Source organism: Leptonychotes weddellii, unplaced genomic scaffold (assembly GCF_054177405.1).
Source record: "Leptonychotes weddellii isolate Sample4059 unplaced genomic scaffold, ASM5417740v2 HiC_scaffold_39, whole genome shotgun sequence".
NCBI lineage: Eukaryota > Metazoa > Chordata > Mammalia > Carnivora > Phocidae > Leptonychotes > Leptonychotes weddellii.
Window position 1 is genome coordinate 17,350 of NW_027994450.1, and position 10,418 is coordinate 27,767.

Here is a 10,418-nt window from a genome sequence, read left to right on the forward strand (position 1 = left end):
AAGTTTCCTTTAAATATTCTTGCGAGATTCTGGTTGATTGCTTCAAATGGAGAAGGGTAAGCATATTCCTTCTTTCAGAGTGTATAACAGATCAATATTAATGATAAGAAGCAGTTTTTAGCTACATGTGGGGACCACCCAGTTGAAACCATGAATACCACACGCTAGCATAGCCTCACTCTCCTATAGCCTTACTGAGGAAATTTTCTTTTTTTTTTTTTTTTTTTTAAAATTTTATTTATTTATTTGACAGAGAGAGACACAGCGAGAGAGGGAACACAAGCAGGGGGAGTGGGAGAGGGAGAAGCAGGCTTCCCGCAGAGCAGGGAGCCTAATGCGGGGCTCGATCCCAGGACCCTGGGACCATGACCTGAGCCGAAGGCAGACGCTTAACGACTGAGCCACCCAGGTGCCCCGAGGAAATTTTCTTTTTACCCTCACTTCAGTAATAAGTTCGAGCCCCAAGAGTGCTGAGTAAGGATTTATATTTAATTGAAGTCCTTTGCTTTTTAGTGACAATACGTATTTTATATCCTGGATAGATGTAATTAGTATGCTGAAGCTTTAACAGAAATTGCTTTTGCTAAATGTAGTATTTGCCTTATCATTTTATATGGGAGGACCCCCAAATTTGCATTTTACCCCTGAGAAGACAAAATTCTGATTGTTGGTATGAGTGTTTTTAAGTTGGTGAAATGTACTTGGACACTTCCATATATAAAGTCCTATATTTTGTTTACTAGGAGTTAATTAAGAAGGAAAAGAGTAGGCTTGAATACTTTGCTAACCTGTGATCCAACTATATTTCTTCTTTCTTCTATTGAAAATCAAAGATACTGAAGAGGTGATTTGTAGGCTGTAGAGGAAAGGGAGAGGGTCAGCCAGACTTAAATTTTGTTTTATAGTCTATTTTTTTTTAAATTAGAGATAGACTTACTCTTTTGAGTGAGAGGACCAAATTGTGTTGGTTTATATGAGGGAGGACTTTTTTTGGTGATATAAAACAATTTTTGCATGTGTGTGAAGTAGGGAACAATTTAAGGGTAGGAGAAAGGTATAAAGGATATTCCTTCTTGGGGAGTGGGGAGTGGGAGCCCCTGAAAAATAAAAAGAAAATATTGAGAATTGTCAAGAAAGTTATCAATTTTCATTACATTTGCTGACAAGGATAAGATAGAAGCTCTTTTACTCTTTCTTCAATAAGATGGATTATTATTGCATATGCGTTTTGTCAGTTGTAAAATAGATTGCCTCTGCTTGGTCTTACACAGTGGCTCAGAGTTTGTGTCCCTGGAATTCTTCTCACATGTTCAGGAGACCTAACTCAAGAACATCCACCAATGATCCAGCATAAAATTCACAAATACTTTTTTTCCTCTGAAAAACCACCATCTTATCTCTGTTCTTCAGAGATTTCATAGAAACTTAGCTGTCAAAGAGGAACAGTTTGTCTACTTAAATTATAAGAATTTTGGAAATACATGTATAGCACATTTGATAATTCAAGCTATATCCAGTAGAGAGAGATTTGTGATGACATTGGTCTTTTTTTTTTTTTGCTGAAAGGCCAACAAAGAATAGTATTTCATTTGCTTAAGTGACTATGTTGTTACTCATTAAAAAAGCCTTTGTACTTTTATGCTTTTTTTAATCCAGTGATTTTCAATGAAAATAATTCATAAAGTCAGTATCAATTTTTATACTAGGAGAAGATTTTGTAGTCTTTCTTTGAGGAAAAAAGAGAAAGTAGATGTCATGTGATTGATACCTGGAATGTATGCTAATCCCACTGTAATGTGTTATGAGCAGTTACTTTTTATGCAATAATGATATCATCTTGCCATAAATGTTATATGTATAAAGTACAAAGACAATAAGTGCTCAAAATATTAATACTCGAAAGGGAATTGACAATTAACCTATGCTGATTGAAAGTCCTTGCCAAAATGACCTGATTTGGGACAAAATTAAGATTTTTATTTACTTTGATAAACTTTTGCTTTAGTATTCTCTGGTTGGTATCTTTATGTCTATTGTACATTATGATCATTACTGATAAACTCCTAGACTCTAATAACATGGGGCAGAAAAAAACTGTGTTTTTATGGAAACTAAAGGTCAAAACCAAATTAAGTTCTAGACTGGCTACCAAGTCTCAGAACTCGTATTAATGTAAAATGGATTTGGTCTTCTGTAACATAGAAGTTAGTGATGTCTTTTGACCCAGGCCAGACACAGAACACCAGCAGCTGAATATCTCACTAGGTGCCCTTTGAAAAGAATAGGTTTTTGCCATTTGAGAGTTAACAAAGCATTTCTCAAATTTTGTTCTCCCAGTAACCATATGAAGTCAATAATACATGCCCATTTTACAGATGGGGAACTTAAAGTTCAGAAAAGCTAAGAAATTTGCCTGAAATCATTAGATTAGCAAATGTCAAAGAAACTTGAATCTAAGGCCCATACTCTACCATCCATGGCTGTGATATTTTCCTCAAATAAACAAGAACTGCAAACTGTGTTTATGTAGATTTTCTCTGTAGTATTTCTGTTTTATTCTACACAACTATGTAAAAGTCACCAATGATTTGGAGACTAAGCAAAATTTGGGTCCAATTCTGTAAGCTATTATAATTAGATTAGGTGAACTCACTTTCACCTCTGTATTATTTTTTTATTAGTTTTCAAGAGTCATTTAATACAAGCTATTTAACTTCCATCAGTTCTGTTTCTCTTACATTTGTAATTCACATTTACTGATATTATTGTTCATATTTCTTCTGTGTCTGATTTTTAACGTAGGTAGGTAAGAGAGTACAAGTACAGAAAAACTCCATGGGTTTGCTACAGGTCCAGATACCAATGAGAATCCAGGGAAAAGGGAATAGAAGAAACAACACAGTTTCTGAGTTTTTCATTTCTCATGGCTCAATTCTCATTTGTCATATCTGGAACTCATATTGTCTTGGGCTTCATGGCTGGATGCTTGTTTCTGATGCTAGTCTAATCCACACATTAAATAAACTAAGTTCTCTTCTTGGTAAATGTCAAGGGAAGAGAGGATATTTCATGTACCTACAACATCCTAAAATCCCTTGCCAAATCTATGAATCTGACTCTGCATTATCCTTCCCCAGAAGGAGAGCATAATTTCATTATCTATGAATCATCACCTCTTAGACTATAACATCATTGTCAGAGAGCCTAATAGAACCAGCGTTCAGTCAGCTGAGAAGGGGGAGGGTTGGGGAGAGCACTGGGCAAAGCACAGGTCACTGGCATGATCAAGAAACTGGAGGGTTCTAGAGCGGAGAGGGAGGCCTCCCTCACCTGATAGCTCAGACATTCCTACTGACTGGCAAATAACTGATGCTGATTCTTTCAATATTAATACTGAAATTTGTTTTCCCCAATCGAAATTAGATTATATTTTGGAATCCTACCTATGGAAAATACTAACCCATTTAATGAAAATTTCAGAATATCTGGCCAACATTGATGAGTATAAATACTTTAAACTATTTTTTATCTATTCTTACTACATTATTACTTGCTCTTCATCTATGGACCCTTACTTCTAACTCCCAGTGTCATTTCTGTGGCCTCTGTCTGGGCTAATTACTAAATAAGTCCATATGCAAAATATAACTTTAAAAAAATCACACTATATGTTTCCCAGGGAGATGAATTAAATACAATCCAAGTCTGATTCACGGATGGAAAAATAGATGTTGTTAATCATGTTTATATAAGGATTCAGGATTAGAAAAACTGAAGAGGTGCATGAATAGCTGCGGTTAGTCTAACCAGCCACTGGAGGTCACTGCTGCTCCACAGAAATACAGTTTATTGCCGGTCTGCTTAGTTGACTCACCAAATCAAGTAAAAAATGGTTTAAATTTTTGGAAAAAATGTAATGTCAACATTCTTGGAAAATATAAACTCATTTAAAAGGACTATATCTTATGTAAGTATTGCTTAGAAGACTGTAGCACTGGGACTATTCAAGCCGAGCTGTGGTAGCCCTGTGTGTACCGGGGCTCATAAAAATGGGGGGAAAAAAAAACCCATGTAGTTCAGCGACTAAACTGCGTTTCTTCTCTCTCTGGTAAAGCATTCAAAGTACTGACCGAATCCATTCTGCATCGATGCATCTGTGTTGTATAGTTCAGTAGGTCAGGCTGTTTATTTAACTGTTGTCACCTTTGAGGGAAGTCAGGTACTTCATGTAAATTTGGAATAGAAAATGGAATACCAATGATATTTCTCTAATATGCCATGAGGTGGAAATACTTAATGAAAACAGACTTACAGCATGTAGTCCAGAAAGTGCTATGGGGTGGGGGTGAAGACAACAACTTTTGAACAGAAGAGCACTGACCGGTTGGCTTTGTCAGATTTATGATGGCGAACTAGTTATTGTCTAACCTACAAGAATTCTTTATTTGTGATCGGAATATCCTGAGCAATAGAGAAGCTTCATTCCCAAAGTTGGGGGGGGGGGAGTTCTTTTTTAAAAAGAATTCATGTCCTGAATCAAAATAACTTTTATAATCTAAGGAATTTTATTTTGGTTCTATTATTAAATTTATAAATTAAGTTAGGCACTAAAAAATGACCAGCCTGCAAAATGTTGGTCATTTATTTAATCTTATACGTGAAGTGGCTTTAAATTTTAGAAACACTTTCAATACAACAAACATATTTTATATATTCCAGTAGGGTCACAACAATGAGAATTGTAAGAATTAAAAAATATAAGTATAGATATGCCTTGCCTAAGTTTATTTGGTATCCATGACAAATGAGGCAGAAGGTCAAGTCAAAGAATAGAAATGGGCTTTTTCACTTTAACACTGCATTTAATTAATACAATCATCTTCAGTACAGATAAAAGTGAGGCTGATCAAAGAAATTTTCTTTTTGAGATGAAATATATATTTACTGACATTTTATGAAAAATGAGAAATTACAACTTCAGTGAAAAACATCACAGTAGGCTCAGTCATCCAGTTCATAGTACTGTAAGGAAGTATCTGCATTATTAATCAACTGGGAATCTGTGACTGTTTACCATTAATAAATATACATTCAACAATTATTCATGGGTAAATATATCGTAGTTATGATGCTTTTCTGAACTGGCATCTCTTTTAAGATTTAATCAAAATCAAAGTACCTTGAGAAATCCATTTTAAATGTCCCCTTTCCTTTCGCTTCTCGGCCTTTTGGCTAAGATCAAGAGTAAATGTCCCCTTTCCTTTATTGCTTATAAAAGTATGAATTTTTATAGTCTGGCTTCCTTGCAATTATATTTCATGATGACTTGCCTAGATTTTTCCTGTCAGCATATGAAAAGCCTTCAAACTATATAAAAATGCTGGTTGAAAAAATAGCCATTCACTTTTTCTTTTTTGCTGCAGGGATTTTTGTTTTGAAAGAACAGGGATGTGGTTAAAGATATGGGGCTTGGCAAGCCAAATTAAATGAAACAGACTCAATGTTTCAATTCCTGATTTTTGCTCCTGCAACAGGATTGTTCATTTTGGAGGATGAGAGGATACAATACAGACCACAGACATTTTTCTAAAATCTTAATGAAGTGTGGTCAAAGTTACTTAAATACAGAAGGTCTGATATTTGTGCTGCAGTCAATAAACTTTCACCTACAACAGAAAAACATGCATGCAGCTTGCAGATTGCCGACAGGGTCTGTACAGAATCATACTGATGGATGAGTTCACAGTACAGATGAACATAGGGACACTATAACATCAGCAGTAGAAAAGCAAAAGACAACTGCCATAGGCTTGGTCTTTTTTCCTTTAAGATTTATTTTATACATTTATTAAGGTGTTATCAAAATCATTCTTTTCAATGAAGCTTTTGGTGGAAAGCATGTCTTGGAATGTGTTCTCTTTATACCTCTGAATGAAGTGTCAGTCATCAGGGGACTAGCGTGTGCAGGGCACATAATGGAACACAACAGGACAGCCGGACAAATCCCAGACAGAAGAACAGACAGAGCTAAAGATTCCACTCACTACATTAGGGTCCTTGAAAGTGCTGGAAAGAAATTCTGGTAAGCTCCCAACCACATGCAAATAGCAAGCTGCCTTCCCATTTGCAAGCCTCATCTCTGAAAACTCCCTAAGGTGAGGAACAGTGGAGAAATCTGCCTCCTCAAATTTGCTTCTTGGTTATTTAATTAATTAATTTATTTAGGCTAAATAAAGGCTAGGAGAAATTGACAGTGTGAAACCTCTAGTTTGATTTTCCAGGGATGGATTTCAGAGACAAGGCATTCAAGTCTAAAACTTTGTGTTTTTACCATCTCACGTTTTTTGGTTGTCTATTTGCAGCATTTTAACTCTTCAACACTTTTCCCTGGGCTCGCTTTCTTGTAATTCAAACACCTCTGGAAAATTGCCCGTGGTGCTTCTTTAACCCAGCACCATCTTTTGATAGTTTCCTGCAATTTTCTTTTTAAGCCAGATCATGTTTTAAGGCTGTCTCTAAATGTTTCTGTAATCAAGCATTCTCCTAGAATCAGTTCGAGCTCCCAGTACCTGGGATCATTCCCTTTTTCCTCGATTTGCCAATGAACAGCAAACCTTCTAGAACTATAGATGTGGTCCTACCAGAAGAGAAATAACAGCAGCTGTGGGGGATTACTTACGAAAGAAGTTTTATCTTAAAACAAGTGAGATATTAATGCAATCGATAAAGAGTCTTATACAATAGGCATTATATTGAACCAGAGTTCGAGCTTTGCATTGGTTGTGGTATTTAAATTTCAATGGGCTGATTATGTATGAGAGGAAAATGCCCAGTATTATGAATGTGTGCTAAAACGGACAGGGAAGGACCTTGCCAGGAGAGGGAGAGGGAGAGGGAGAGGGAATGGGAGGGGGCACCACATTCCGTTTATAGTCACCAGAGTTCAATAAAGCACCACTTATTTCCCAGCTTTTAAGAGCGCTTTTACCACAATGGTTCATACCTCACACTCCCTGGAGCCTGATTTGTTATAGGTGCAGGGTCCCGTCCCATTCAGCAGCATCTCGCTGGTCTCCGTGTTGGTGGGTTTATAATCTACATAAAATTCCTGGGTGCTGGGAGTCATTTGCTTTAGGGACTGTCTTTTCTTTTTCCTGTGCCTTCGCATGAGGGAGCGCTGCTGCAGCTGCTTCATGCTAGCAGGGTACCGCTTCCATGACACGTAGATAACGAGCAGGATGACGAGCACGGACAGGAAAAGGGCCACGCTCCCTGCGATGATTTTATGGAAAGAGATGTGCTCGGTGTCAGCATCAGTCTCTGGGCCGGGCTCCGTGGCTCCCACCGTGGGGGGCAGAGGGGGCTTGCTCTCATGCTTCGGCCTGGGGAGCTTAGGCTTAAATGTCGGCTTGGGGAGAGCCCTGGCCAGATCAAACCTCTCTGTGGTACTTTTGCCACAGATGCTGTAGTTCTTCACTGCATCGATCACATTTACTCCTTGCAGCTCTTTGGGACTGGCACAGATAATTGTATTCTCCCTCAGACCTTTAAAACTTTTCAGCCAGTTTACCAGGGAACAAATATTTCTGCTGCATTCCCATATATTCCCGGCAAGACTGATGTCATTGAGAGATATCCAAGAATCCAAAATCTCTTGACCAATAAATGTAAGCTTATTGGAATCCAGGTTGAGGCGCTGCAGGTTTGGGACACACTGGAAAACACTAGGTCCACTAAAAGCTTCAATCTCATTGCCTGATAAATCAAGCCTTTGTAATGAGCTCCAGGTCCAGGACATGGTCTGTCCTATGACACTGATTTTATTCCACTGCAAGTAAAGGTTCTGAAGGCTCACCAACCTTGGAAAAAGGGCCAGGTTGAGCTTAGAAAATTGATTGTGCTCCAGGTGAAGTTCTTTGAGTCTGATCATGCCAGCAAAGACATTCCTGGCTAAACTTCGGATCCGGTTATATCCCAGGTCCAAAAGTTCCAGATTGCGGCAGTCTTGGAATATTCGCACAGGGATGGTTCTCAGGGAGTTAGACCGTAAGTGTAAACTCAGCAGCTTCCGCAAGCCCCGAAACTGTTCAGATCCCAGAGAATGCAGCTGATTATAGGACAGATCCAAGTTCCGTAAATTTGTCACAGGTCTGAAGGTATTGTTGAGAAAATAGGAGATTCTGTTGGAACTCAGAATCAACTCTTTGAGTCTGCGTATCCCATTAAAAGCATTCTCATCAATATTGCTGATATGATTATGGTCAAGGTACAGCCAGGTGAGCTGGTTGAGCCCTTTGAATTGATTATACTTAAGTTTTTGAAGGCTGTTATAGCGAAGGGACAAACCTAAGCAACCAGCAGATATACTTGAGGGTATCTCCTGTAATTTCTGAGATTCACAATATACCATTTTGCCTTCACACCTACAGCCCTTAGGGCATCCTCGTTCGGCAGAAGAAAGCATTGTCAGTAAGACAGTGGGGGCTATAACCAGTGCTACCGCTGATCCGCTCAGTAGCCTAATTACATTGAAACCTGGAAATAAAAACAACTTAGAAAAGTTATCCCCCCAAAAAGGAATTCATTTATTTTTAACCAAGCAAAAATAGGCATGTATTTTCTTTTTTAAAAAATTTAAATCTAGATAACAACATTTAATATCAAATATCACCTCCTTGATATTTAAAGAGAATTGTCTTTAGGGTTTTTTTTTTTTTAATAGTTAAGCAAGGAAACATGTCCACTAAGCAATTGAATTTATAGTCTTAAGCACAGAAAGGTAATCTCTAAAATAATTAAGGCAGAATTACAACACAGACTAGAGGGTTTTGTTTTTGTTTTTGTTTTTTTTGTTTTTTTTTTAAGAAGGAAAGAAGAAAAATGACAAAACATACCCATCCTTTGTATTGTTCAAAGGTCGTCCTTAGGTCTTTTGCTTTGGCTTAAGGGGCCACTTGCATGACAGCCCCTGTCAGCTGCACTGTGAGTCAGGGCTCGCTGACACCCAGGAAGAAAAATTGGACCCCTTGGGAGATGGACCGATTTTGGAACATTATTCTTTGCCAGCCACGCAGAACACTCCAAGAACAAATAAATTCCAGCACCGCATTTGTAGCAAAACATCAAAAATCTTCCTAGGTAATAGGATCTTCGTGGATATTACGTTTTTGCATCTTTACAGTTTTTTTGGGGGGGGGTGGTGTTAAAAAAAAAAAAAACAACTGGCTTCTATAATTTCTTCTTATCGGAAAGCATGATGTATTCCTCCAGGCAACGTGGGGCTACCTGAGCTGCCACATCTGTATTCCATAGCCCAGCATTTCTGGTGGTGAGCACCCACTTCAGCCACAAAGCTGCGTTGGAGCCCAGGAGGCAGGAGAGCCCCGTACCGCACACACGCTCAGCTCACTTCTGCAGACTGTCATTCTGAAAGCTGCTCGGACTGTTGCTTTGGTTTCAGTGAATGCAGTCTTATGTAAAGCTGCCCCCAGTGGTGAAGAACATTATGGGCATGTGCAGAAATGTCTCTCTTTTATCTTGCAAATGAGCAGGCTCTCTGCTGGAAAATGAATGATTCTTTTGGGTGGCTCAATGGGAACTGAATGGTCACCCTAATCAATAACTAGCAACATTTTCTGTAATTTCCAAGTCTTGTTGTACAGTTTGGCAATGTCTTTATTGTCTGCATCCACTTAATCGCTAAACATGTACTGCCTAGAGTTTTCCTGGAGCTTTACATTAAGTTCACAGACCGAATGTCAATTTTTCTTAACCTCAACGTAGGCTTTGGGCTGAAATTTATAAAATGACTTATTGAGCTTTTCACAGAGAAGCATTAACTGCCTGCCCATTTGACCTCTTGGAGTCACAGTGATTATATTATGCAAGGTGTCTCAGGATGCTAAGACACATACATTTTGGAATAGAGGGGATAACTAATGACATATAAATTGATGTGTCCAATAGCTTTTCTGGTTTTCCTACAAAAGACATAATTGGTTTAATGGCTTATGGCTTGGTTTGCTGTTTTGGCTGCTGTCGTTTGTTTCTTTTTTTTTTTGTATTTTATTTATTTATTTTTTATTTATTTTTTATTATTATGTTATGTTAATCACCATACATTACATCATTAGTTTTTGATGTAGTGTTCCATGATTCATTGTTTGCATATAACACCCAGTGCTCCATGCAGTACGTGCCCTCTTTAATACCCATCACCAGGCTAACCCATCCCCTCACCCCCCTCCCCTCTAGAACCCTCAGTTTGTTTCTCAGAGTCCATAGTCTCTCGTGATTCTTCTCCCCCTCCGATTCCCTGCCTTCATTCTTCCCTTCCTGCTATCTTCTTCTTCTTCTTCTTTTTTTTTTTTTTTTAACATATACTGTATTATTTGTTTCAGAGATACAGGTCTGTGATT

At 38.1% G+C, this 10,418-nt stretch overlaps 1 protein-coding gene across 1 annotated transcript; it reads right to left on the reverse strand.

Annotated features, from left to right (window-relative positions):
- Nucleotides 1-4,827: 4,827 nt before the first annotated feature.
- On the reverse strand, nucleotides 4,828-9,562 carry LRRTM3 (leucine rich repeat transmembrane neuronal 3). Its single transcript, XM_006728284.3, has 2 exons — nucleotides 8,895-9,562; nucleotides 4,828-8,535 (listed from the first exon to the last, which is right to left on the reverse strand). The coding sequence occupies exons 1-2, from the start codon at nucleotides 8,896-8,898 to the stop codon at nucleotides 6,998-7,000; spliced, it is 1,542 nt and encodes a 513-aa protein (XP_006728347.1). The 5' UTR covers nucleotides 8,899-9,562; the 3' UTR covers nucleotides 4,828-6,997.
- Nucleotides 9,563-10,418: the final 856 nt, after the last annotated feature.